The sequence below is a fragment of the Aaosphaeria arxii genome (genome assembly GCF_010015735.1).
Source record: "Aaosphaeria arxii CBS 175.79 unplaced genomic scaffold BU24scaffold_3, whole genome shotgun sequence".
NCBI classification, from domain to species: Eukaryota; Fungi; Ascomycota; class Dothideomycetes; order Pleosporales; genus Aaosphaeria; species Aaosphaeria arxii.
Window position 1 is genome coordinate 3,032,783 of NW_022983476.1, and position 24,728 is coordinate 3,057,510.

General features: G+C 48.8%; 11 protein-coding genes across 11 annotated transcripts; 6 read left to right on the forward strand and 5 right to left on the reverse strand.

Annotated features, from left to right (window-relative positions):
- Positions 1 to 325: 325 nt before the first annotated feature.
- On the reverse strand, positions 326 to 1,140 carry BU24DRAFT_162077 (uncharacterized protein). Its single transcript, XM_033521389.1, has 2 exons — positions 1,007 to 1,140; positions 326 to 952 (listed from the first exon to the last, which is right to left on the reverse strand). Exon 2 carries the CDS (start codon positions 881 to 883, stop codon positions 506 to 508), a length of 378 nt encoding a protein of 125 aa, XP_033386257.1. The 5' UTR covers positions 884 to 952; positions 1,007 to 1,140; the 3' UTR covers positions 326 to 505.
- A 194-nt stretch (positions 1,141 to 1,334) lies between these two features.
- Positions 1,335 to 3,565, forward strand: BU24DRAFT_420967 (uncharacterized protein). Its single transcript, XM_033527606.1, has 4 exons — positions 1,335 to 2,289; positions 2,345 to 2,765; positions 2,818 to 3,109; positions 3,192 to 3,565. Exons 1-4 carry the CDS (start codon positions 1,371 to 1,373, stop codon positions 3,546 to 3,548), a joined length of 1,989 nt encoding a protein of 662 aa, XP_033386258.1. The 5' UTR covers positions 1,335 to 1,370; the 3' UTR covers positions 3,549 to 3,565.
- Positions 3,566 to 5,652: 2,087 nt separating this feature from the next.
- Positions 5,653 to 8,547, forward strand: BU24DRAFT_490994 (uncharacterized protein). Its single transcript, XM_033533749.1, has 5 exons — positions 5,653 to 6,635; positions 6,694 to 6,774; positions 6,823 to 7,397; positions 7,451 to 7,609; positions 7,666 to 8,547. Exons 1-5 carry the CDS (start codon positions 5,985 to 5,987, stop codon positions 8,258 to 8,260), a joined length of 2,061 nt encoding a protein of 686 aa, XP_033386259.1. The 5' UTR covers positions 5,653 to 5,984; the 3' UTR covers positions 8,261 to 8,547.
- BU24DRAFT_389491 (enolase C-terminal domain-like protein) lies at positions 8,320 to 10,186 on the reverse strand (the record flags this gene model as incomplete). The annotated part of the gene is made up of 3 exons (XM_033525043.1): positions 8,962 to 10,186; positions 8,684 to 8,905; positions 8,320 to 8,620 (listed from the first exon to the last, which is right to left on the reverse strand). The coding sequence occupies exons 1-3, from the start codon at positions 9,693 to 9,695 to the stop codon at positions 8,320 to 8,322; spliced, it is 1,257 nt and encodes a 418-aa protein (XP_033386260.1). The 5' UTR covers positions 9,696 to 10,186.
- Positions 10,187 to 10,862: 676 nt separating this feature from the next.
- On the forward strand, positions 10,863 to 12,491 carry BU24DRAFT_345849 (MFS general substrate transporter; the record flags this gene model as incomplete). Its single annotated transcript, XM_033523462.1, has 4 exons — positions 10,863 to 10,988; positions 11,039 to 11,435; positions 11,503 to 12,046; positions 12,101 to 12,491. The coding sequence occupies 4 exons, from the start codon at positions 10,863 to 10,865 to the stop codon at positions 12,489 to 12,491; spliced, it is 1,458 nt and encodes a 485-aa protein (XP_033386261.1).
- Positions 12,492 to 12,748: 257 nt separating this feature from the next.
- On the reverse strand, positions 12,749 to 14,559 carry BU24DRAFT_368094 (uncharacterized protein). Its single transcript, XM_033524359.1, has 4 exons — positions 14,218 to 14,559; positions 14,015 to 14,167; positions 13,686 to 13,962; positions 12,749 to 13,630 (listed from the first exon to the last, which is right to left on the reverse strand). Exons 1-4 carry the CDS (start codon positions 14,384 to 14,386, stop codon positions 12,835 to 12,837), a joined length of 1,395 nt encoding a protein of 464 aa, XP_033386262.1. The 5' UTR covers positions 14,387 to 14,559; the 3' UTR covers positions 12,749 to 12,834.
- A 502-nt stretch (positions 14,560 to 15,061) lies between these two features.
- On the reverse strand, positions 15,062 to 16,341 carry BU24DRAFT_368097 (glycoside hydrolase/deacetylase). Its single transcript, XM_033524360.1, has 4 exons — positions 15,781 to 16,341; positions 15,385 to 15,730; positions 15,274 to 15,332; positions 15,062 to 15,225 (listed from the first exon to the last, which is right to left on the reverse strand). Exons 1-4 carry the CDS (start codon positions 16,161 to 16,163, stop codon positions 15,087 to 15,089), a joined length of 927 nt encoding a protein of 308 aa, XP_033386263.1. The 5' UTR covers positions 16,164 to 16,341; the 3' UTR covers positions 15,062 to 15,086.
- Positions 16,342 to 16,618: 277 nt separating this feature from the next.
- Positions 16,619 to 17,795, forward strand: BU24DRAFT_432467 (alcohol dehydrogenase GroES-like domain-containing protein; the record flags this gene model as incomplete). The annotated part of the gene is made up of 3 exons (XM_033529925.1): positions 16,619 to 16,642; positions 16,697 to 17,140; positions 17,193 to 17,795. The coding sequence occupies 3 exons, from the start codon at positions 16,619 to 16,621 to the stop codon at positions 17,793 to 17,795; spliced, it is 1,071 nt and encodes a 356-aa protein (XP_033386264.1).
- Positions 17,796 to 18,166: 371 nt separating this feature from the next.
- BU24DRAFT_449497 (amidase signature enzyme) lies at positions 18,167 to 19,905 on the forward strand (the record flags this gene model as incomplete). Its single annotated transcript, XM_033530954.1, has 3 exons — positions 18,167 to 18,195; positions 18,254 to 18,882; positions 18,935 to 19,905. The coding sequence occupies 3 exons, from the start codon at positions 18,167 to 18,169 to the stop codon at positions 19,903 to 19,905; spliced, it is 1,629 nt and encodes a 542-aa protein (XP_033386265.1).
- Positions 19,906 to 20,018: 113 nt separating this feature from the next.
- Positions 20,019 to 21,112, reverse strand: BU24DRAFT_368104 (short-chain dehydrogenase/reductase-like protein SDR; the record flags this gene model as incomplete). The annotated part of the gene is made up of 3 exons (XM_033524361.1): positions 20,873 to 21,112; positions 20,372 to 20,818; positions 20,019 to 20,316 (listed from the first exon to the last, which is right to left on the reverse strand). The coding sequence occupies exons 1-3, from the start codon at positions 20,931 to 20,933 to the stop codon at positions 20,021 to 20,023; spliced, it is 804 nt and encodes a 267-aa protein (XP_033386266.1). The 5' UTR covers positions 20,934 to 21,112.
- A 338-nt stretch (positions 21,113 to 21,450) lies between these two features.
- Positions 21,451 to 24,320, forward strand: BU24DRAFT_368107 (C2H2 transcription factor-like protein; the record flags this gene model as incomplete). Its single annotated transcript, XM_033524362.1, has 6 exons — positions 21,451 to 21,683; positions 21,785 to 22,129; positions 22,184 to 22,483; positions 22,541 to 23,549; positions 23,609 to 24,024; positions 24,100 to 24,320. Coding segments are annotated over exons 1-6 (2,376 nt in total), but the record flags the coding sequence as incomplete, so codon positions are not given.
- Between the last annotated feature and the right edge of the window lie 408 nt (positions 24,321 to 24,728).

Sequence of the window (24,728 nt, forward strand, 5' to 3'; positions counted from 1 at the left end):
TGAGCAGAAAAGTGTGGTCATTCTTTCGTTGGGGGAATGGCTTTGATTGTGTATTCTTCACTACGTAATATTTCATTTCTGGTTCTCTGGATTGAAGCCCTTTGAACCCCGGTTTTTCTTTTCCTTTTATATCTTATCCACGACATGGCCTCTGTTTCCAATAGGGACGGTCCACGTCGAAGTCACATGAGGTTGAAATTGAAATTGCAGCTTTTACGAATACAAGGAAAATTAGAACAACAGACGAATGTTCACAAATGAGGCCGAGCTTTTTCAATGTTACAAAAGTCAATTCTTCGTGAACGCTAATAACAATACATGAATAAGTCGAATTTGAGGGTATTACAAAACATCAGCCGCTTCTTGCAGCCTTTTCCAACTTCTCGCATGCTTGTAGTTAAAACAGCCATAAATTAGTTCTTCAGTCCAAACCTCGCCCGTCACCCTCCCCAATAAAAAAACTTTTGTGGTATCAAATTCCTCATTCCCTCGCCTTCTCCTCCCCTCACGCCAAATCATACCTCACCCTCAACTCCTCCCTCGACCGCATCGACCCCGCATAAATATTCTTCTGCTGGCCCCTCGACTTCGGACACCACATGCTGGAGCTGCTGCCGTACCCTGTGATCTGCTCGGCCTCCGCGGGCGTCACGTAGCGGATCTCATTCGCGCGGCGGATCTCGTTCTCGAGCTTCATGCGCTGGTACCAGGAGGAGACGGAGGATGAGGAGGAGACGGATTTGGTGGTGGTTGTGCTGGAGGGTTTGGATGAGGAGAGGTGCGCTTGGTAGGATGGTGGTGGTTGTTGTTGGGGGTTGGCGGTGATGGTGGTGTAGGTGGTGGTGTAGGTGGGGGGGACTTCGTAGAGGGTTGTGTATGCCATTTTTGGGGTTGGTTTGTTGGTCTTGTTTTGTGGAAAGATAGATGTTGTTGGAGTTATATGGAGATTGGACTGTTGTTTGGTTAGTATGTTTGTAAATTGTTTGAGGTTATTTGGGTTTCGTACTGTTTAGGCTTGAGAATGATATATAGTTGAGTTGATGTTGGGCCGGCTTTGGCAAATTTTGGTAAGGTCGGGGTATTTAGATTGACTTTTTGAAGCTATTGATTGAGGGAAGTAATAGAGGATTTTGTTTTGATTGATGTTCTACTCATTCGTTCAGCGGGCATTCGTCTGAATTTATCAATCATGAGTCCCCCATGCTCGGCTCTGTCCTCGGCTTCAAAGCCGAGATGGCTAACACTAAGATGGCTAGCCTATGTTTTGCCCGTGCGGGAAAACGTTTTTCTCTCAGCTAAAGAATGACTGATTGGGCACTCGATTCATAATGATGATTCACGCCATGTGGTGATGAGTCTTGAAAGCCGAGATGTCGGTCATGACGACACCGAGGCGCAACAATGGGCGACCAGAGGCTTGTCTGCCTTGTCGTAGGCGCAAAGTAGCCTGCGACCACGCCCGTCCGATTTGTTCTCGATGTATTCGCAGAAAGCATCCAGACGCTTGCAAGTATGGTGTCAGCATTGTATCGAGTCGACAACCCGTCGACGAGCCGCTGCGTGCGGCATCACCGCAGATAAATGATGGCCTCGATATTCTGCCTGAGCCGCCTGTGAGAGCAGCGCCGCGGAATAGCGAGGATTTTACACCAGGATACTTGGGCTTTACGTCTTTCTATCGAACGTTCAATGAGGCGTCTACAAGTATACCTGCATCGCCTCATTTCGAGCTGGGCAATTCTCTGAATGAAGTATCGGATTCTCCAGGAGCGGTCCTGAGCCTGCCAGATCCCACCCTCCAAGCCAGTGTAGCGGTGCTGAAATGTTTCCCAGGGAGGCAGAAAGCGCAGGACCTCCTCAGAGCTCATTTTGATCCTCACGACGGTTGGCTGCGTCCCGTAGCAGAGTTTACTCTAGTCGAGCTTTATGACACCTTCGATCAAGTGATTACAGGCACGCCTTCCCAAGGTCAATTGGAAACCCTGGCTCGTACCATTTCCAACAACACAGCGAGACCGTTTCAAGATGACGAAGTAGATGCGCGAAAATGGATTGACCAGTTTTCCGGCAGAAACACCAGATGGGAAACACTAGGTATTCTGTTCAGCTACTGGGAGTGCGGCGCGCGTAACAGCATTAATAGAGACGAGAGGCTGATGGAATCCTTTCAAAGATGCGTCGAGCATTGCTTTCGAATGGCAAGAAACGCTTCGAGCGGAGCAAATTGCATGGTGCTGTACCTTTCGTGGAAGCGAACTGTGTTTGGGTCGATGACAGCAGGAAGTGCTAGTGAGTCCGTCATGAATTTCTCAGTTTTGGACACGTACTGATAGCTATTTCGCAGATTTGCTGTGCTGGGAATATCACGCAGAGTCTGTGGCTCTGCTAACTTTCGCAGGATGGCATGCGAGCACCATGCAAGCTCAGCAATCTCCTACCCTGGCTTCCGAGATGAGGCATAGAATCAATATCATGATATATGTAGGCGACAAAATATCAGCATCCTTTACGGGGAGACCTCCTTTGATGAGTCGAAGATTCATGTCGGCCCCCCTTCCCCTTGACCTAGAGGATGATGCCTTGCTTTCGGATAGGAATACGTTGCAGAGCGCTGCGGCACTATTAAACGAGACAGAATGGGCTGACCGAGACAATCTGTGCACGTCGACGTTTCTTCGGGCTCGAGCGAAGCTAACTTTCATAAGAGAAGAGATTCTTGAGCTTGCATTAGGTGGGCATACGACCACTAGTGCTGATACACTTCGGTAGGTTCACTTTCAAGACATTTTTCTGATTAGAAACTGATCGTGCCACAAGAGATGTCAAGTCGCGAGCAGAGCAGGTGTTCAGAGATTTCCCCAGATCTCTTCAATTGAATCTGGCGGGGACAATCAACCAAGACACGGATGCTCCCACCCTACACATGAGACTTATAGCCTATCTTGAACACTTACAGAATCTCTTCTTCATTGAGAGACTCTTGATTCGAAACCATGCAGCAACGCGAGACGAAATCCTATCAATAAGCTACAGAATGGTGTCAACGACTCTACTGTACTGGAGAAATATGGACCGTCTATCTGCGCTGAGAACGGACTTCCAGTGGCTCGTGAGTTTGCGCCATCTGTTGCTGCTTCTGATGCAAACACAGCACCACCTCAACATCTATCATTGAACGCTAACAAATTTAGGTAATGGCATATGCAGCCCCCGGAGGCGGCATCCTCTGCCTGGAGCTCGTTCGGCCCACCATGACAAGCTTCGCACACGATCCATCGCTGAGCCGGTCAAACATCATTCAGCAGTTGAGCTTACTGGTAGGATTCTTGGACTGGGGTGTCTCCATCGCAACGCCGAACAGGAAGCTCTGCGCAGCATGCAAGACGATCATCGAGCGGGTGCTCGACCACACACTGAACGCGCCTCCGAATGGTCATATCATGGATGCGGATATGCTGGGGATGGGCACGCTGAACGAGCTGGATTTCGATTTCAATCTCCTGGACACTTTCGACTGGATGCCGATGGAGATGTCTCAACCTCCATAGTTTAGTTCAAGGAAAAATAAAACTATTGATTCCACCCACGTGGCCAAATATGTAAAATGAATGATGAATAAAACAGACCAGTCACGTACTGTATATGCAAGTACAAGGTTCGCACGGTCAGACGTAGACTTTCCTTCAGATCATATTTCTCCTCAACGCCCCACCCAAAGCCGAGCGGAAAGCCGAGCGAGTCTGTGGAGTCAGAAGCCGAGCTTTCGGCTTTCAAACAAAACCTTCGGTGCAAAAGTTTGCGTAGCGGGTGTCACGCAATGGGTGCTGAGTCAAAACGCCTTTGACGTACCTCGTACTTTGTATTCGTAGTTATCAAGGCTCTTTTTTTTCTAGAAGGTATTTGTACGAGGTGGTGATGTCAATTTTGCTTACAATGCCACGCGAAGCAGACGACTAGCTCGGTTTTGCGGAGAATTACAAACACCCGCTTGCTTCCGATCAGTAGTAAGCAGGTTGCATGCTACGTCATTGTTGATTTGGGACAGAGGGGAAGGTAAAGGGGGAATATTTTATTTCCGTTATGCTAGAAGACGTTTGTGTTTTCTTACTATTCCATTCCCAATGAGAAGTATGGGTGGTCCTTTCTTTTGTTACGGGTATGACGAAGTTCGAATATGCCAGATGCACTAGTTTAGCAAAGCGCACGCCAGGTTCTACAGAGTGCTGTTCGAGCTGAACGGTAGCCGTAACAACACTATATAATTTCGCGCAGTTTGTAAAGGTGTGTCAGAGAGTATGAAAGATCATGATCATTTATAGGGGTCATTTCGCACCGCGCCTGGAGTGTAGCTAATATTAAGTCGTTGATGTAAAGATAGAGCAACGGTCAACCCAAAAAAAGCCAATCTGCCCTGACGATCAGAGGTGGATCCAAGCATGGGGTATTCGATGATCTGGTCTACTGCAGTGATGACTCCATTGGGTCGTTTGGAATCGCTCTTAGTCGTACCGCATACCATTCGGGGAGGTAATGCTAGATTCCGGGCGCATCCAGGGAAAGGTCTTGCACGTCGAGATGGATAACAAGATGAAAGCGATAGGACTTGGAACCCAAAACCAAGATGTCGGTTACTGCACAATGGCGTTGGAGGCTTATCATCGCCCTGTTATTTGCTTCTTTTGCACACGGTTTGCGGGCTCTAGGATCCTCCTCACCCGAGACTTGATCATCTTGTCACTGAGCTGATAGTATCAGATGACATGTATGGCTTCCATCCTCCTAGGAGAGCAGCGTCGTTTGAAAGGATGAAACAGACAATCGAAACAATAACCCAGCAGGTAAGAGAGAGGACTTATTTGAACCGTCTACTGGGTGTCAAGCCCGCGGCACTACCTCGTATTAGTGGAGCCGCACTCCCCCACTACACATTCGCGTGCAGGCATTTCTTGCACCCTGACAGGTCGCACTACCGTTGGTGGAGCAAGGCCAATGGTGCGGTTATTTTGACCTTCTCTCTCGACTTTGTGAGGATTCTACCCCATCATATGCGCTTCCTTGCCTTCTTCATGGTGGAATATGTGTGTAGGAGAGAGCGAATACCTGGAGCAAGTAAGCTGAGTGTTTTCCTTTTGATAAGAACCTTACAAACCACAACAGAAGACAGATTACTTGTAGTAATGTGAGGTACCTGTACTCCGTAGGCTGTCTCTATAAGCGCTCGTATACTGCGGATGAGCCGAGTCTTGGCCGGCAGGGCCGTGAGATACGATACATACCTCATAAAGTGCCATCCTCTGTTGCTAACTCACCTTCTTCTTGCTTTGTATATTAGCAATTGGTGGAGATTCGCATGTGAAGCTGCTACTACTGATATCATCTTCCCGGTCGATATCGGCCAATTTCCAAGTCCATTCCATCTGATAAATAGTCCGTGATTTGTACCATCCTCTGCAACAGGAATGTGGTGATTTGTTTATGACGATGAGCGTTGTGCTGCTTGCATTATAAGTTCCAAGTTGTCAGGTCTTGGAAGTCGCATTAGCTATTACATCACGCAATTATAAATTGATCACAAGCGGGTATGTGTTCTTATCATTGCTATGCAGCCTGGCTCCCGTTGTAACACTTGTCATACACAGAGATTCATCGCTTCACTGAGACACAAGATCGCGGTACCCATCATAACTTCGAGAAGTTGAAACAAGAGATACAATTTCTTCCTAATTTCCCCGCTCTTTGGAACTGCTATCATAGCGTCCGCTCGTTGGTAGAAGTGGTGGGCCTGATCGTTCGCCATCCCTTAGCTCAACCGAGCGGGCCGATCTCAGACAAACTACGACTACACTAATGAATTCCGTCAACCGCCAATCCTGACCTTTATACATCGATAAGCTGGATCGGCAGCATCGCGAGAGCGCTACATCTACCTTTTACATGCCGATGATAACAAGCCAACCGTCCATAGGAAGCCGCCGAATAGTCCAATGAGTCAACCAGAGTCCAGCGGTGTTCCGCAGCGAAGTCCGGACCCTGCCATCGGCGCCAGCACAAGACGTGCAGCGAGGGCGTGTACGACCTGCCATTCCCGCAAGACGCGTTGCGATGTCCTCCAGGTCGGAGTTCCATGCACAAAATGCGTGGAGAACGAGTTCCAATGCTCCATAGAGCCTAGAAAGAAGAGGCGGAGGAAGGCCGAAATCAAAGACTCAGATTCCCTCGCCATGCCCCGTGTCGCTTTTCCTGAGCACATCATCCGTCACCAGATTCCTCACTACAAGTTCTTCCAGAACTTGACGCCGGTTGGAAAATCCTCCCTGCGATCCGGAAATGGCGAGCGATTGATGAGTCTTCCTATTGTGCCGCGCGATGAGTCTGCCGAATTGCATGGAAACCATCGACGGGTTGGGCCCGAGGAGTTGCGCTTCTTGAAGGAGATGCATGTTCTTGACCTGCCGCCGAAGCCTGTTCTAGATGAATGTGTTGCGTCGTATTTCAGAGTTTTCCATTCTTTCTTTCCAGTCATAGATCGTCCCTCCTTTTTGGCCAGATATCATAGGAAGGGCAGCGACAACCCAGATGATCCAGACGCGCCTAGCATTCTCATTATCCAAGCTATCATCTTTACAGCATGTGCAGTAAGCGCCCTGCCCATGGTACCGAATCTATTGATCGTCACTAAAATCCGAGATGTAGTTTGTGCCAATGGAGTGTATCACAAAGCTTGGGTTCTCAACACGTCAGCAAGCACGAAGCTGTTTCTACACCAGGACTCGAGTGAGTAACTTGCGATACGTACATCTGGCGCTTTTCTGACTAGGACAGTATCTCCATGTGTTCAATTACGAATCAGACGACATTGTGACTATACAAGCTTTGCTTCTCATCAGCCAGTACTATCATTCCATGACAGAACAACGGCATACCTGGTTTTGGGCACACCAAGCCATTTCTCTCGCTCAAGGAGCAGGCCTCCACCGAGACAGCGGTCACGCTCCGCAGCGAAAGCTGTGGGCTAGAATCTGGTGGGCGTGTCTCATCAGAGATAGACTGATTACTCTCGGAACCAATCGCCCAATGCACATCAATAGCCTGGACTGCAATGTTCCTATTCTCACACCGGCCGACCTGGAGGAGGAAGACGATACAGAGATCGATAATCTCACCAAAGCAATCTTCGTAGATTTTACAAAGCTGTGCCACTACATGGAAGGCGTTCTATCCCTAGCATTTGCCCCACAGGACACGCTGAAGGATCAGATAACTGTGTGCGAGACAACGTTACATAACTGGAAGGCGAATTTGAGCGCCCCATCGCGTCGAGATGCCGATGGGACTGTACAGATGACTCACGGGAGCATTGCACTCGTCTACAGGACATTTCTTCACCTGATATACAAGTGAGCATAATCAACGATTTGCCCTTCGATCTGTGGCTGATCAGACCATTCAGTATCGTTCTTACTGCCCTGTTGCAGTCAAAGAGCACACTAAGCAGAGACCCCTCATCCAGATCTCCCTCGATGGACGTCGTATCAGTGGCAGCCGACTCAGCCGTTTTAGCGGAAGAATCTACAAGATTCGGATTAGTAGAATACTTCCCAACGCCTAGGTAGGGCCACTCACACGCGATGGATGTACGATGCAATTACTAAATCGCCCCCGCAGTGTGACGGCTATAATGCCCCCGCTCACGGTTCAAGTTCTCCTAATGCGCTATTCGAGCAACGCGGCAGAGGTTGCCGAGGCGAAGATTCGATTTTCGACTTGCATGGAGGCCCTCCATCGGCTCAGTTACATTTACTGGCACGCGGGCTTTTATCACGACCTCTTTCTACTTGCGGCATCATCTGGTGGCGCGGCCTCGTCGATATCCACGCTAAGACACCAATCGAACCATCCGAGTCAACCCGAACAGCCTCCCCAGCCAATTCAAATTCAAGCCATGCCAACTTCAATCCCCACCCAGACACGGCAGGAAACTTCAGGACCACGTTCTATCAGTCTACTATCAGATCGAAGTATCGAATCAGATGCATCCCGTGTGCCCGAACCCCCAATTTTCGCTAAAACTTCTATAGCAGCACTTCTTGATAGCTCAGTATCGCGGCCGACGCAATCGACCGATCTGGAAAACCTCCCAGATGCAATAGACCTGGACTCTGATGGTGTCAAATCGTTGAATTCTCAAGAACAAATACGTATGTTTGAAGAGTGGCTCAATGACAACGCCCTCTTTTCGACGCTCTTTCCGACAATGTAGCGTTATGTGCAGCATATACATTATGTAATGATATCATCGAACAATTAGTTTCAATCAAGTCATAGCTTGGGACCGCTTCGAATGCGCAAACCCTGCTCGCCTTTCCAAAAACTGCCATTGGGGAATTGGTATTTTAAAATCGCCTCTGGCTTATACTCCACACTATAGCCGATCTCCCACGGCGTGACGAAGTAGCCGTCCTTTAATTGCACTGGATGTTTGAGGGTCTCATTAAATGAGTTAATGTGCTCTAGAAGACTCTTTGCTCCCGACACGCAGATGTAGTCGAGCAGAGCCAAGTGTTGGGTGTACTCATTGAGACCAATGCCTCCACTGTGTGGAACAACGGGCACGTTGAATCTGCGAAGAAAGTGTATTAGCATGGCGGCAAGCCAATTTCAAATTGAGCGAGACTACACGTACTTTTTAGCCATCAGCAGAACCGCAAGAACCTCATTGACTCCGCCAAGTCTGCAGGCATCGATCTGGCAAACATCGATAGAACCTGCCTGAAGGAGCTGCTTGAAGATAACGCGGTTCTGACAGTGCTCTCCCGTAGCCACTCCAACGCCGAATGGCTTCAGCGCCTTTCTTATTGTTGCATGGCCGAGGACATCATCGGGGGATGTTGGTTCTTCAATGAAACTAGATGAAATGTCAGCGTGGACAGAAATCCCAAGGGCTGTCTCAGCGACACTTACACAGGCTTGAAGTCAACAAATCTCTTCACCGCGTCTATCGCTTCGGGGACACTCCAAACCTGGTTGGCATCGATCATGAGCGTGCGATCCGGACCTATCTCTTCCCGAGCAATCCTGAGGCGACGGATATCATCATCAATGTCACCCCCGACCTTGAGCTTGAATTTGTCCATGCCATCGGCAAGGTTTTGTCTGATGAGCTGTCTCATTCGGTCGTCGGTATACCCGAGCCAGCCCGCCTGGGTCGTATATGCAGGCACAGCTTGGTTGCGGCGTGCGTCCTCAATTCTCTGTGACTTGGTATCTTCCAGTTTTCGAAGGATTTCTACAGCTTCTCTGGGTGTGATTGCATCCGTAATGTAGCGGAAGTCTATACATCGAACGAACTCTTCAGGCGACATATCTGACACAAGCTTCCATATTGGTTTCTCTAGATACCTCCCCCAGAGGTCCCACAGTGCATTGACGCAGGAACTTAGTCCGAGGTGGATTACGCCCTTTTCGGGGCCTACCCAGCGTAATTGCGAATCGGCGACAAGGTATCGCCAGGTCTTCCCCATGTCTGCTACAAGTTCGCCGAGGGTTTTGCCTACCAAGCGCTCTCCAACTTGGCGAGCTGCCTCCGTACACAGATCGTTCCCACGACCAATGGTGAACGAGATCCCGTGTCCGACTAGATCTGTATTGGTTTTGAGTTGCACATGAGCGGCGCTGTAGTCACCAGCCGGGTTCATTGCATCTGAACCGGACGCGTCCAGGCTTGTTGGAAATCGCAGATCTAGAGAAGAAAATAGATGAGCAACTTTGAGATCTGAGGTTGTCGATAAAGGTAATAGAGAGAGTTATTTCCGTACCAAAAGTCTCTATCCCGGTGATTATGACTTCATTGATGCAAGGGCGGGAAACCCCACTAGGATGGGTTTTCGACATGGTCTTTTGGAAAACGTGTTCCTGAATCTAGTGTGCCCTAGCCAAGAATAAAGTCACGGTTCGATCAAAGAGTGAAATGGGAGTTGGAAAAGTGTGAATCTGGTCATCCAGGCGGGTTGCTTCTCTTATAATGATCAATAATGCACCCAGTTGCAGATACGAGAATTACTCGGCCTATGAAGCTAGGTCAGGCAGGTCGCTCGACCTCTTCAAAGAATGTTAATCTGGGATGATTCCGTCGTAAACCGAGTATAGAAAGGTTACCTCGACTTCCCAAGCGTAAACATAACGGCGAACAAATATTGGAAAAGATGTGCATGACTCCAATCAGAGAGCGGGGGGGCGATATACAAAGTTCCTCAAATTAGTGATGTTGGTCCAACATGCCTATGAGCGCAAGACAACCGGCTCTTCGGCTCTTCGGCTCTCTTATTCGTACCAAGGGCACCTAACTGCCCTCCACCCAATCGACAGCGAGACTTCGGTAATTGGAGGAATTTCTCCATGTTCAAACGGCTCGTATCTGCAGAACTTCACCATCGCAGTACACAAAACAGGCTCCCCGCGCTTTCATCCCCACAATATTCAATCGTATTGTTTGATGCTAAGCCCTGTCGAATGACTAGCGAGCTTTCCAACGTCACTACTTTCGATTTCCTAATCGGGCTTGACTGTGTGAATTGGTGTTAGGTATGAGACTGTCGATCACTTGCCGATCCCCACTATAAGATGACTATATGCTGTCGTACAACATATATACCATCGTAAATCATCAAGTTCTGACTGCTATATCATAGTTACTTCCAATTGATCTCTGCTCGGCGTAGACGTCCCTTATTTGGACGTTCAACTGGATGAGTAAAATGGCCGACTTGAAACACGATATTCAAACCATCACACGCAGCACTTGTGACAATATGGATGGTGCTGCCAAACAACGCAGTACCAAAATCAATCAGGACAATGCTGAAATGTATCAGCAAGCCCTAGAGCGATACCCAAATGACGCTGCAATTGATAAGGCCGAGGAAGCCCGCATCGTTCGCAAGCTGGATAAGCGTATTATTCCAGTATTGGGGATATGCTATTTCTTCTATGTAATGAGCGCTTCTTTTTTTCACTTTACTATCGTTCTGACATGGAACAGTATGTCGATAAAACAACGCTGTCATATGCTGCTATATTCGGCATCAAGGATGATCTCAACCTTCGAGGTACTCAGTACTCATGGCTATCATCACTGTTCTACTTTGGTTGGCTGGGATGGGCCATCCCTTCCAATCTGTTGCTGCAGCGTTCACCACCAGCCTGGTATCTTTCATTCAATATCTTCATGTGGGGGGCTCTTCTCATGTGCCAAGCGGCTGCGAACAACTTCGCAGCGCTCGCTGCGTTGCGCGTCTTATCGGGCGCATTCGAAGCCATTGCGGATCCGGCATTCATGCTGTTTACCTCGATGTTCTACACCCGCGAGGAGCAACCATCGCGAATCTCGGCGTGGTACGCGTTTAATGGTATTGGAGTTGCAGGAGGAGGTCTCATAGGTACGACGGTTCTACTCTTGTCATGTCGGCTCGTCTTGACGACTTATAACCTAACCTCCGTATACAGGCTACGGCATTGGCCACATAAAAGGTGCTTTGGCATCTTGGCGATACGAATTCCTAATCGTTGGGGCGTTCTGCGCTGTCTGGGCACTTGCACTGCTCTATGTGCTCCCCAACTCCCCAACGACGTTCCGCGGCTTTTCCCACGATGAAAGGCTCCTCATCATTGCTCGCATGCGCCGGAACCAGACCGGCGTTGAACAGAAACACATCAACTGGGCCCACGTGAAAGAAGCCTACTTAGACTACAAAACATATCTGTTCGCCCTTCTCGGCTTCCTCGGCGCAGTACCCAATGGAGGCATCTCCAATTTCTCAACTCTCGTCATTCAAGGTCTAGGCTTCAACAGATTGCACACTGCTCTCTTGGGAATACCACAAGGCGTCATCGTCGTCATTTGGATCGGCCTCGGTGCTGTGATGAACAAGTATATGCCGCCAAATAGTAGGACCTGGGTCTGCGCAGCGTTCATGCTGCCGACTATTGCCGGAGCATTGGGTTTCTTGCTAGCTCCACACGACGCATATGTTGGTCGACTCATTTGCTTGTAAGTCAACTCAACACTTTCTATCTAGAATATGTCATTAATGATTACCAACAGCTACCTCACCGGCTCTTACCAAGCATCCTTTGTCATCGGCCTCTCGCTAGTCACCAGCAATACCGGTGGGCAGTCAAAGAAGATGATCGTAGCTGGAATGACCTGGTTCGGATCCTGCGTCGGTAGCATTTCGAGCCCGTTCTTCTACAAGTCCGACCAGTCCCCCCGGTACCCACTAGGCATCGGATCTCTCCTCGTCGCCAACTGCCTCGAGCTCGCTCTCTTCTTCGTCTTCCGCTACGCTTTCATTTGGGAGAATAAGTGCAAGGAGAAGCAGCGAGAGCACCTTCGCGCTCAAGGTATTGTGTCGGACGATTCGGATGGGCTGAACGCTACGGCCTTCCAGAATCTGTCGGATAAGGAGAATCCTAACTTTGTCTATGTATATTAATGTTTCTGTTTCGTTGGTGTTCTAGTTCTAATCGGTAGAAGTTGACTTGATTCTAAGTATATCGGTCAAAGTGCTATCTGTTGAATAAGCACGAAGCCTTCGTGTATTGGCTTCCTTATTTGACTCATCTGTTGTACCGACATGCCAAAAGCATAGTTAAAATTTATCCATCACACAACATCAAGATGCATTCAGTGAAGCCTTATTGAGAAATGTTCATTATATTATGTCCGTACAATTGGTCTAAAATAAATACCCTTTCAACCTGAAAATCTATGAACTGTATACCGAGCGGCCGATACCGAATCACTTATTACATATTGCATCGCTTCAACCTGATAATCTACGACGAGTTGCTGTTATCAGCGCATGAGAAAGCCGAGGCGATGGTGCCATCGCGGTAGGCATCGATGATCTGCACGATAACACCGTATGTGCCTCCAATAGTAAGGAAAACAGAAAGCAGGATCAAGAGAACATGCAGCCCGTACAGGATCTTCTGCCACCAGGTACCCTTGTAGTAATCGGCATGGTCATAGATCCAGAGCCATCCTGGGAGACCGAGCGCGAGAGGGGCAAAGGCGACGCTACCCGCAAGACTGAGGAGGTAGTTGAAGATCGGGACACCGGAAGCGATGAGGAAGCTGATGACAGTCATGCTAACGATGCAGCCCATCCACACTCCCCAGTGGACCACCGAGTTGGCCTGGAGATGCTTGGAGTTCCTAAGGATACGGACGAACACGTACTTCGCGCTGACGTGGACGTAAAGCGCTCCACTGACGCAGAGGCCAATGATACCAACACCGTATGCGACCTTCTTGACGACGGGGCCAGCGCTACCAAGAGACGGAGATGCAACCCATTGGCCGCAGTACTTGTAGACGACTAGACTGAAGGAGAGATAGGCGGCCGTGACCAGGCCCATGCACCAGTTGACAGCCTTGCTGTATTCCCGCGGGTTGCGCATTTCCGACATGACCGGCAAGAAGGCCGAGGTACCTGCACCAGAGCAGAAAATCGTCGACGCGGCCGTGATACCAGCTGCGAATGTAGGGTTTCCGATGACATGGTAGCCGAATTCGAAGTCCCCAGTCTGGGGAGCAGCAGCGGGACGGTCGAGCTGAGTTACTCCAACACTGGTGGCTATGTTAGTCGACTGTTGAAACGTCAATAGTAAGAAGGGAGACATACACGACAATGAAGACGGCAACGAAGACGGAGATAAAACCCGCCCAAGTGACCCAGGCAATCTTCTCAAACTTTCGGATACTGGCGAAAAAGCCGACCATAAGAGCGGCGATGATGGAGAAGTAGTTTGTGCAGAGGGAGTGGTTGGAGAGCGCGTTCAATGCTGTGGAAACACCAACAATACCGGAAGCGGCAACGATGATAAATGCGACAAGGAAGAGAACTCCAGTGATCTCCCTAACTATTTTGCCACCAACGAGATTGCCCATATCGGCGATACCTATCAAGATTAGATACTCCTTTATATGTGAATCGATAGTAATTGAACGTACTGTGGCAACCGGCGTGCCTGTTACGGAATTGTCCTTGGATAAGGGCACAATACGTGTTCAAGAATTGCCATCCCAGAACATTGATTGCGCCAGGAAGTGCTCCAAGAGTGTACATAGCCGAAGGAATTGTCAATACACCGGTCGCGAAGATAACTTGATACATTGTAAGTAGATGCTTTAGCGGGTTATGCCTTCTAACTCACGCTTCAAGAAGATGACCGATGTATGAATCCAATGCACTGTTCGAAAGTCGACAGCGCCTTCGGTTCTCTTGAAAATCTCGCCATCGTCCTCGACCTTCTCGACAACGTTGACGCTGTCGGTGCTGCTCTGAATAGGGGCAATAATATCACTTCGCTTTTCGTCCGACATGTTGATGATCGTAAACAGCGTCTTCGCCTATGTCTGTATTGTTGTTTTGGAGTGATGAGCGACGATCAAGGTCATCTGCAGGTGCAGGATGTGGTGTATATGTATTCGTGACGACGACCAGCGTAATCACAATGGAGATATGAAATGAATCGCTATAGATAATGCTAACAAAGATAACCCGTGCGACAAGAAACAAATCTGGGGAAGAAATCTCGTGGGGTTCGATGGCCCCGTTATTTTGGAGACACTCCAACGATCACCCCGACGATCGGGCAAGGGTCTTCTACTCCAACACGTGAACTTCGCGTCAGTTGTTGATAAGATTTGGAGTAGCTAATGTTTTAGTGCAAGGTACGGGTGCAATAGTAGCGGATTCTCCGATCGGTATGCTTGAGGTCAATACATGACATAACATGACCAGACACCCTTGGCAACCCTGCAACAATGTGTATATCGTATCCGATCGGAACTCCTATCTTTTACTGTCGATTACAATTATGTGGTCGAACTCGTATCTGTTGGGGTCACGATAGCTCTCATGAGCTCGATCATCTTTCGATCGAATAAGCCGATACCGAGAATTACTAACCCACTTATTTGCCGGCTTCTTTGAACGTCAGTTTGAAGGCGCCACATCTTCAACATGGATCATAATATCATTCATACATTTGATTGGTATTTATTCGTGCTATTCACATGTTTATTGTTTCAGTTTGGATCCTTCTTCGGCGGGCATCAGCGCCCCCTCTGGTGGAGCATTCCTCTTCAGGAAGTCATCCGCCATTTCCTCCATAGTGACGAACTCAACCCCCTCGTGCTTCTTGAAGTGCTCAATAAGCCTATATTGTGTTAGTTTGTATCATAATATTAGGATTGGTCTTAATTACCTCTCATGCATGAGTAAGACATGCGGCCTTCCAGAGACATCAGGATGGATTGTAATCGGCTTTTCAAAATTAGTACACCTCATTGTGCACGATGCAACTTGATAAACTTACGAAAATGAACTCATCGTATTCCCTGTAGAAATAATCAAAGTGATCTTTCCATAGATCCTCGATATCTCGTGCATTGACAAAACCATGACTGTTTGCTGAGGCTTTGATGAACATCATAGGTGGTAGGTCGTCAATGTACCAATTGGCAGGAATTTCGACCAGACCTGTCTCCTGGCCTGCAACGAGTGGTTTCATCCACTCTTGGGCCTTCTTCGTGTAGTCAATCTTGGTCCAAGTGTCGCCAGTCCTGAGATAATATGGCTGGCAATCATGGTGGCTCATGCTGTGATCATACTTGATGCCGTATGATAGTAGCAGCTCGGCACCTTCTTGGCTGGTTTCCCACCTATTATTGTGATGAGTATTTTGAAATTGATGCATAATGAGAGTACTTACCAAGGTGCTACGCTTCCTCGTGGTGGTCTTCCGACAAACTCTGTCAACATGCGGTACGTCTTATCGAGCACATCCTTCTGCTGCTCCATCGTCATGTCCGAAGGATTCTCATGGCTGTAGCCGTGGAGACCAATCTCGTGACCTGCATCTCGCACAGCCGCCATGTCTTCTGGAAACGTCTCCAAGCTGTGTCCAGGAATGAACCATGTCGTCTTGATGTCATACTTCTTGAAAAGCTTCAACAAACGCTGCGTTCCAACTGTACCAGCAAAGAGACCCCTGCTGATGTCGCTTGTGCTATCTTCTCCGCCATATGATCCTAGCCATCCTGCAACCGCGTCGACATCGACACCGTAAGAGATGAGAACACGCTTTTTACCCATGTTGTTTTGAATCTGGAAGTGGTAAAAGGAAGGAGAGAGGGCAGCACGCTCTTACTGGTGCTACGAAGAACGAATGGATTGTGTATGAATGTTCAAAGTCGAACAACTGTTCATGTACGTAGGAATATGAGAACCGGCGATGTTCTCTGCGGTAGTAATCGTTCGGATGTGATTGCGGAGGCGACAGGGTTGGAGCGGGGCAAATTGGAGTGCTGGTTGATAGCAAGCTTCGCTTAGTGCTGGAAAGAAGAATCGTCTCCAACTTACTCCACTCCTCGCAGCCTGACTCCGAGACCATCGTGCAATGACCCGTATCTCTCCAGGCCTTCGCTATTCAAGCGATACGGAGATAAACTACTACCTAAGATAACACCGTAGGACTAAAACGTTTGCTTTAGCATAATTTTGGAGGAACGGAAACAATGGAAAATCAAGAAATCGCACGAGCTCAACACATGCGAGCCGCACAGATTATAGAGGTATGTAATTGAGGAAACGAGTTTCAAGATAGGACTTGCTGATAAAGATACTAGTACAACAAGCCTTACCAGCTTTGCGAAGTACCTGTTCCAGAATGTGGGGACCATGACCTTCTGGTTGAAGTCTTCGCCGCAGGCTTCTGCCACTCCGATGTTCAGGTACTACAGGGACAATTCGTAGCTGATCTACCCATGATACCCTCACATGAGCCTGCTGGTAGGATCGTAAAAGTTGGCTCGCAGGTACAGGATTCATGGAAAGTTGGAGATCGAGTGGGCGTGCTCAATTTCAAGAATGCTTGTAGGACCTGTGTAGGATGTCTCCAGCATCTACGTAGGCATTCCAAAACAGACCCACGTTTCTGTCAGAGAAGACAGATGGCTGGGTTCAAACACGATGGAGCATTTGCACAATATATGCTAGCTGACCCTGAGACGACGATTCCTCTTCCCGATGGAATATCATTCGAGCAGGGAGCACCCCTTATGTGCGCAGGTGTAAGACTCTCGCATTATACAAGTTATCATTGTGTATCTAACAAAACCATAGGCGACTGCTTGGGGCGCGTTGCAGAAGTTGCTACCGGATGTCCAGCCCGGTGAAGCCGTTGCTGTTGCCGGCATTGGAGGTGTAGGTCACCTTGCAATTCAATTGGCAAAAGCTATGGGTTTCAAAACTGTAGCTATCGACAATCGCGATGAAGGTTGTCAATTGGCGTCTGACCTGCCGGCTCATTTGCGACCCGACCAAGTGGTGAACTCCTCACACGCTGATGCCCACAAAACGATACTTGACTTCACAGCCGGCGAAGGCTTGGCTGGCATAGTAGTCTGTATGGACTCTGTTGAAGCAAACGCCTGGTGTGTCCAACAGTTGGGGGCTCGGGGTGTGATGGTACCATTGGGACTGCCGAAAGAGAAATGGCGTTTCGATTCTGAGGCAATGGTTTTCAACGAACTTACAATTCGCGGTAGCTATGTCTCCAGCGCCGAGCAGGTAAAGGATATGCTGGAAATAGTTGCCGAAAAGGACATTAGATCGCATCTTACCATTCTCGACTTTGATCAAATTCCCGACGTTGCGGAGGCATTTGCGGATAAGTCTAGAAAAGGCAGACTGGTTATTAGAATAGGGAAAGACAACACAAATTGATAGAATTTATGTGTCAATTTGAAACTTATTGAATTCAAACATTTCATTCAGCCTATCATAGAGATTTCACTTATGCTTATTTAGTTACATTCTCCACAATAGGCTCATTGTTAATGGGCCTCTGTGAGGCGGTAGTAGGAGTTGGAGTCGAACGCCAGCGACTCCAACTGCCGACCCACAGCCCATTCCCACATCGCCACAATTGCGCGACAAGCCTCCAACTAATTCCGAGCAGCACTAATTAGTGATTTTGGCACTTCCGCGAGTCAATACTATATCTCGAGGCGCTGCAACAATTTGGACTTTGTCATTACATCGAACTGTCCTTCTTTTGCAACTTTGAACGATTAATATACCCATTGGCGTTAATCATGTCTGTTTTCTTCGACTCCCCCATAAGGTGCGTATTCAAGATTCAATAAATTAAAGAAATTAAGAAATAACTAATCGATTTAAAGCCAGGATCTTGTGGCACAAGGCGATGTTGAAACATTACTAGAGAGCATCGGCGTCACTGAAGGCATACGCGTAGCCGAGTCTGGTGAATACCATCAATTACTGGCGGCCGTTCACGATGTTGCCGAGCATGTTCTCGCTTTACCCGATTACATAGCTTGTACCGATATGGAAAAGTATCCTCGCCAAAATGTGCATCGCCCGTCGACTGAAGAGCAAGAGTTCGGCAATGCGTGGGCGCACAAGTTCTTTATCCAAGGCAATCCAAATGGCGAATTGTTGAAAGGCAAAACTTTATGTCTGAAGGACAACGTCAATGTCGCCGGTGTGCCACAATTCTTTGGAACGGACGCCGTTCCTGCTTGGACACCGGAAGCCGATGCAACAGTCGTCACGCGGGCTCTAGACGCTGGTGTTAACATTGTGGGAACGACCATATGCGAGAACTTCTGCAATTCAACGTCTTCATTTACAAGCGCGCAAGGAACTGTTCACAATCCCTATGCTGCAGGTTATTCCGCGGGTGGAAGCACATCTGGCGGCTCTGCGCTGGTCGGCTCCGGTTTGGTCGACATTGCAATTGGCGCCGATCAAGGCGGAAGTATCAGAGTGCCTTCGTCATTTTGCGGATGTATGTATACCGATTCATCTATGTCTGATCCATCTCATCTGACTCTCTACAGGCGTTGGACTGAAACCTACACATGGCCTGGTGCCATATACGGGAATGGGTAGTGGCGATCCTATTAATGATCATGCTGGACCGATTGCCAGAACAGTGACAGACGTGGCTTTATGTCTTGATGCCATCAGTGGTAAAGACGATTTCGACGACCGGACGCTGGGATCTCATGTTTATGGAACGTCAAATTATGCTAAGAATCTTCGATCGTCAGTGGCCGGCATGAAGATCGGAGTCCTTGTCGAGGGATTCGAGCATCGACTAGTGAACGCAGATGTCAAGAGAACCGTCCAGAACGCCGTCAATGGCTTTGCAAAGCTCGGCGCAACTGTTGAAGAGGTGTCATTGCCGTTACATTTGGAGGGACCAGCAATTTGGACAATTCAGCAGCGCTTTGCCGGCACTTTTGGCTTATTAGGATACGCCAACGGCCGGAGAGGTCTTTTTTCTACAAAATACGAGGAAGCCCGTCAACCTTGGACAAACGAGACATTTCAGAAACTATTTCCGTCGACGAAGAACACGATAATCAACGGATTATCCCTGATGAAAAACTACCCTGGACTCTACGTCAAAACCATGAACATCGCACAGCAAATCAAAGATTCGTACGAGAAACTTTTCCAGGAGTACGACATCATTGTTATGCCTACCACGCCTACCGTTGCTCCCGCCAACGTCGATTGGAAACGAGGGGACTCGCCCATGTCTGCTTTGAAACCCAGCATGGGAATAACAACAAACACTGCCATTTTTGATGTTACCGGCCATCCTGCAATGTCATTACCAGTCGGCTTTGCACCTTCTCATGTCGATGATAGCATCTTGCTTCCTGTGGGCATGCAGCTGGTGTCAGGTCTGTGGCAGGAACAAAAGATTCTGGATGCAGCTTATGCATGGGAGTCTGCAAATGAGTGGAGAGAGGTAGGCGTACCAGATGTAAAAGAGCAGAAACTGCATACGAAGTTATAGTCAATGTATATAAGCAAGCATAGCATCGGGGTAACCATGTATAGTATCGACATTTACGATTGAAGGATACGATAGCATTTTTACGTTTTGTTTTCATTGAATTTAAGATGGATCTTTAATTGATAGTATAACCCCCGTCTACTACTAAAGCGTGTCCCTGAACAAATGACGACTTGGATGAACATAAGAATAAAACAGCATTGGCGACTTCGTCTGGCTTTCCCATCCTCTTCATTGGCGCAATGTCGATCGCAGGTCTGAGAGCTTCGACAATCTCTGGGGTAGAACTGGTCATGGGGGTCTCAATCACACCTGGACAGACACAATTGACTCTGATGCCTTTGTCCGAATAGTCAATAGCATTTGACCGAGTCATGTTGATGATAGCAGCTTTTGAAGCGCAGTATGCAGCTACACGAATTTTGTAAGCATGGAGACAGATGATCAAATTATTAAAGAAGCATACCTGCACCAGGCCTCGCGACTATGCCTAGTTGGCTGGCGATGTTGACGATAGATCCTCTCTGAACGGCAGACTCGGGGAGAGGCTCTTGCTTCAACATGTTCCTCAGCTGTGCTCTGCAACATAGCCACGAGCCTCGGTAGTTGATATTGTTCAAGCGGTCGAATTGGTCCATTGTCATTTCAACGGCTTTGATCATATCGCCTCCCAGGATGCCCGCGCAATTCACAGCGTAATCGAGGCGTGAGAAATTCTCGAAAACGCTGTCAAAGAAAGAGTCGACGAAGCCCTCATCGGCGACATCGCCATGTTTGAGGAATACCTCGACGTCCGGGTTGATTTTTAATATAGCATTTTTCGTAGCATTGAGTGAGTCCGGGTTGATGTCTGTGATAGCTATCCTCGTACAACCGGATCTTGCAAACCCTTGTGCGACTGCTGCACCGATGCCTTTGAAATGTTAATGAATTGGACATTACACACGGTCATGCGGATTCTATTCACCTGTTCCTCCGGCACCGGTAATGGCTGCAACACCAGTAAGTTGATCCATTGTTGATGCCATTTTGTAAAATTGAGGATTGATAGTGTTCAACAGATTTGCGCAAGCTCTAGTAAAAGTCAAGAGAATTTGAGGAGTATCCTCTCAACTACTGTGCGCATAGGATAGAGTAGCTTGCTATGGCTTGGCTGCTAGTTAGCTTGAAGAAAGACAGATCGTTGGGGATAACATTGGTATCGTGACGCTAGGTAGCAAGCCAGAAGACATGGGGTCACTACATTCCACGATGGATAATGGCGGGGTTTCTGTGTCTTGGAGTAGACATTGGAGTAAGCCTATGGTGTAGAGCAGGACGAAGACCTATGGAACTGGGAGGCGACTCCAACTACTTGGAGTAGATGAATGAATCCCATTGCCACCTCCACTTCTTAATAGATAACACTTTACCATTCCTGGAGGAGTTAATTCTCCTAGCGCGTCCAAGTGCCCTCGTACTCTGACAATCATGTGCGCCGAGTCGGAATTTCCCTGTGTTTAGTGTCGCCGGGTGTGTCCACCTTGTTTCACTCAACCCTTCCCCCATCCATCCCATCCCCATCACTCCAAACATCCACATCTTCCAATAATTTTAGCACACAATCCTGATGACATGACATGTTCTGCTAATTGACGAATCTCCAATTTGACGTCCCGGGTGGATTCAAAACGGCCATTTGGAGTAACCTCAGATGGTCAATAAAACAAATCACACGTGTGTGCATTGTTCTCGGTCCTTCAAGCGTGCCGAGCATTTGACCCGCCATCTGCGTACCCGTCAGTCCCCTGAAAAAGAAGAAGTAGAGACGAGACGAGACGAGACGAGTCACTCCAACTTGGTGGGACTCAAGAGTTACGCGATAGCTAATTGCTTGCAGATACTAGAGAGAAACCGTATTCATGTGTCTGCGGGGCGACGTTCACCCGTCGCGACCTTCTCACGAGGCATTGGCGTATCACGCACCATAGTGATTCCGTCGAGTCCCTTGAGTTACGGTCGTCGACGCCTCGTACGCCGCACCCGCACGAACCCCAGCAACGAGATTTGATACAACCGCACACCTCTTCAGGCGGCCAAAATTTACAACACAATGGTATGAACATTGCTGCCGTGCGAACTGATGATCCGTATCTTATCACCCGAGATCCACGCGATCACATTGTTCCGCCCGTCGCATCCAGTCCATTATACCACCATCCGGCACCCGAGCCTAGTCCTAAAGGTATCTCCACGCACCCTTGTTCAGCAATTGAATGCATGTCTGACCTACCCAAAGATCTCTTCCAAGTCAATCATCATCAGCCGCAAGACGATGGGCATGTCGATGATTTCCGTGACTTTGTAAACTTCATTGATGGTGTTGGCTTGTCGGCTCAATGGACACCCGAGTACGACTTTGAGTGGCTGCACGCAATTGATCCACATCATGATTCGCGCAATGATTCGCGACGCCATTCTAGAGAGCCAGAGACTTCACGCTCATCGCGACCTGAAGATCCTGGCACTCCATTCAGCACCTGGCTGCCATCAGCGCCGGCCGATGACCAGGTCCATCTCGGTTCGCAAACTGGCGATGGTAAGAGACATTACCCACCGTGATGCCACCATGCTTCTCTAACACTCTGATCTATAGACGTCGGAGGCACAAGAACGAGGGATGGCACGTATAATGTCACCGACGATCACCGACATTTCTTGATCACATTACTCCAAAGCCTCCCTTCTCCAATAGCCGAATTTGAAATACCTTCTCGACATACGTTGACAAGGTACATCACGGCTTTCTTCGGGGGGTTTCATTCCCACTTCCCTTTCATCCACGAACCGACCTATAAGCCGTCATGCTCTCCTCTGGAGCTAACTCTTGCTATGTGTGCGGCGGGTGCGCAATACTGCTTCGAGAAGAAGAGCTCTCAAAATCTGTTCAACACAGCAAAGGCCATTGTATTCTACCGGCTACGACAGGAGGAATCTCACTTTGGCCCGCAGACCCTAGCTTTCACTGCTTCGGCCACCATCTTCTCTCCTGATGCAGAGCCCAATGCACGACGATTTGGGCCTTGGTCCCCGCTCGATATGGCGAAGACTCTTCTAATCTTAGTCGGGTACGCAACGTGGGATAAGAAGGTATATCTGCAGCAAGCATTTGCGCTGAGGGGCCTACTAGTCCATTGTTTGCGGGATATTGGTCTCAGGGAGGACCCCATATCCACAGAGATCTCATCCTCCAAATCCGCAATGTGGGATCATTGGGTGCAGCAAGAATCCGCCAGGCGTACGAAACTCGTCACATTCTGCTACATGAACGTCCACAGCATCGCGTACAACACCCACCCGATACTATGGAGCAGCGAGTTGCATCTGAGACTGCCTCATTCAACGCCTGAGTGGCAGGCCCGCAGCGCCACACGTTGGGCCGCACTCAGACGCGACGGAAAGGAAGACCAAATGTATTTCCAAGATGCACTATCGATTCTCTTGCAAGGATCGGGAGGTGCGGAGTCTTTGCAGCCAATACCGAGTCCACTTGGTAACTACATCCTCCTCCACGCACTTCTACAGCGCATTCACGTTGTTCGGGAGCTGTCAGTCCCCGCGCTCTCGCCGGGCGATATTTCTGGGGCCGAACTCCAAATAATAGGGTATGTTCGCTATTCCATCCTTTCCCCAATTACACATACTAACCACGTCTCGTCCTCAGACGCGCGCTTCGCTCCTGGACATCACTATGGCAGCAGACGCCTGAATCCATCCTCGATCCCAACAACGAAAGCGGCCCCATACCATTCACATCCAGCGCCCTTCTCACCATCGCCTACGTCCGCCTCTCCCTCAACATCGGCGGGCACCGGCACCTCGAGTCGCGCGACCCGGACGTAATCGCCGCGGGCCTGGCGCAGGCGCCGGAGATCGAGCGCAACGACAACCTCCTGTCAGCTCTCTTGTACTCGACGCACGCGCTCAGCATCCCCGTCCGGCTCGGGATCGACCGCGTCGCGAGGAGCCAGGCGTTCTTCTGGAGCGTTCAGCATGCGATTTCGAGTTTCGACTGTGCGATCTTCCTGGGGAAATGGCTTTGTTCGCTGCCGAAGCCGTTGCAGGATGGGTCGTTGTCTAGTAAGCTGAGCTACCCTTTTCCCACCTTTCCTATCGAGTGAAATGTCGCTAACGAATGGGCTGCTGCTGCATCAGGGTCGGAAGAGCGGATTCTCCATTGGGTGCGCTGCATCATCAAGGAAGCATATGCTGTTGTCGATTTCGACGACGCTGATCGAGGCGTGGATGTCTTGGCTGTTTCGGACGACCCTTACCAATTGGGTCTCGCGGTCATGAATATTTGGAGTCGGTTTTTTAGGGGCAATACCCAATGGCATTTCATCGTGAACCTGGGGCTGGGCTTGGAGAAATATATCAAGGCGCTGCAATGATTCAATGCGCTTGCTGTTGGTTATGCTACATGGCTGATGGGTGGTGGCGATGCGTTCATGCAGGCGGTTCTGTCGTGGCCTACATCGTCCTCGCTTAAGAATTAAGGTTGGGCCAAGAATAAGCCACTTTTCACATCATTTGGGAATAACTTTATTATCTAGAACCTCTGATAATGCCTTAGTAACAATTCTTGAAGTCTTGCTACTAAGAGTTTTCATCTTGTGCTGCGACAATCGCCTCAAGGATATCAGAACAACTAGAACCGACAATTGTGGTGAGAAACGCTAATTAAAATCAATTACCTTTACTGATAGGAGTTTCGTTCTCTATGCATCGTGTGACTACCACTAATTTGGCTGACAGGGGGTTCAAGGTGTCTTTCCTTTTTCATG

Coding starts and splice junctions, on each gene's coding strand:
- BU24DRAFT_368094 (XM_033524359.1), bottom strand. CDS start 14,386: ATGTCGGACGAAAAGCGAAGTGATATTATTGCCCCTATTCAGAGCAGC. Junction 14,168..14,217: donor ATCGGTCATCTTCTTGAAGC/GTGAGTTAGAAG, acceptor CAATGTATCAAG/TTATCTTCGCGACCGGTGTA. Junction 13,631..13,685: donor GTTGCCGTCTTCATTGTCGT/GTATGTCTCCCT, acceptor CATAGCCACCAG/TGTTGGAGTAACTCAGCTCG.
- BU24DRAFT_368097 (XM_033524360.1), bottom strand. CDS start 16,163: ATGGGTAAAAAGCGTGTTCTCATCTCTTACGGTGTCGATGTCGACGCG. Junction 15,731..15,780: donor CGAGGAAGCGTAGCACCTTG/GTAAGTACTCTC, acceptor TCACAATAATAG/GTGGGAAACCAGCCAAGAAG. Junction 15,333..15,384: donor AATACGATGAGTTCATTTTC/GTAAGTTTATCA, acceptor AATTTTGAAAAG/CCGATTACAATCCATCCTGA.
- BU24DRAFT_420967 (XM_033527606.1), top strand. CDS start 1,371: ATGTCGGTCATGACGACACCGAGGCGCAACAATGGGCGACCAGAGGCT. Junction 2,290..2,344: donor GATGACAGCAGGAAGTGCTA/GTGAGTCCGTCA, acceptor GCTATTTCGCAG/ATTTGCTGTGCTGGGAATAT. Junction 2,766..2,817: donor ACTAGTGCTGATACACTTCG/GTAGGTTCACTT, acceptor TCGTGCCACAAG/AGATGTCAAGTCGCGAGCAG.
- BU24DRAFT_162077 (XM_033521389.1), bottom strand. CDS start 883: ATGGCATACACAACCCTCTACGAAGTCCCCCCCACCTACACCACCACC.
- BU24DRAFT_490994 (XM_033533749.1), top strand. CDS start 5,985: ATGAGTCAACCAGAGTCCAGCGGTGTTCCGCAGCGAAGTCCGGACCCT. Junction 7,398..7,450: donor TTTCTTCACCTGATATACAA/GTGAGCATAATC, acceptor CAGACCATTCAG/TATCGTTCTTACTGCCCTGT. Junction 7,610..7,665: donor GAATACTTCCCAACGCCTAG/GTAGGGCCACTC, acceptor TCGCCCCCGCAG/TGTGACGGCTATAATGCCCC.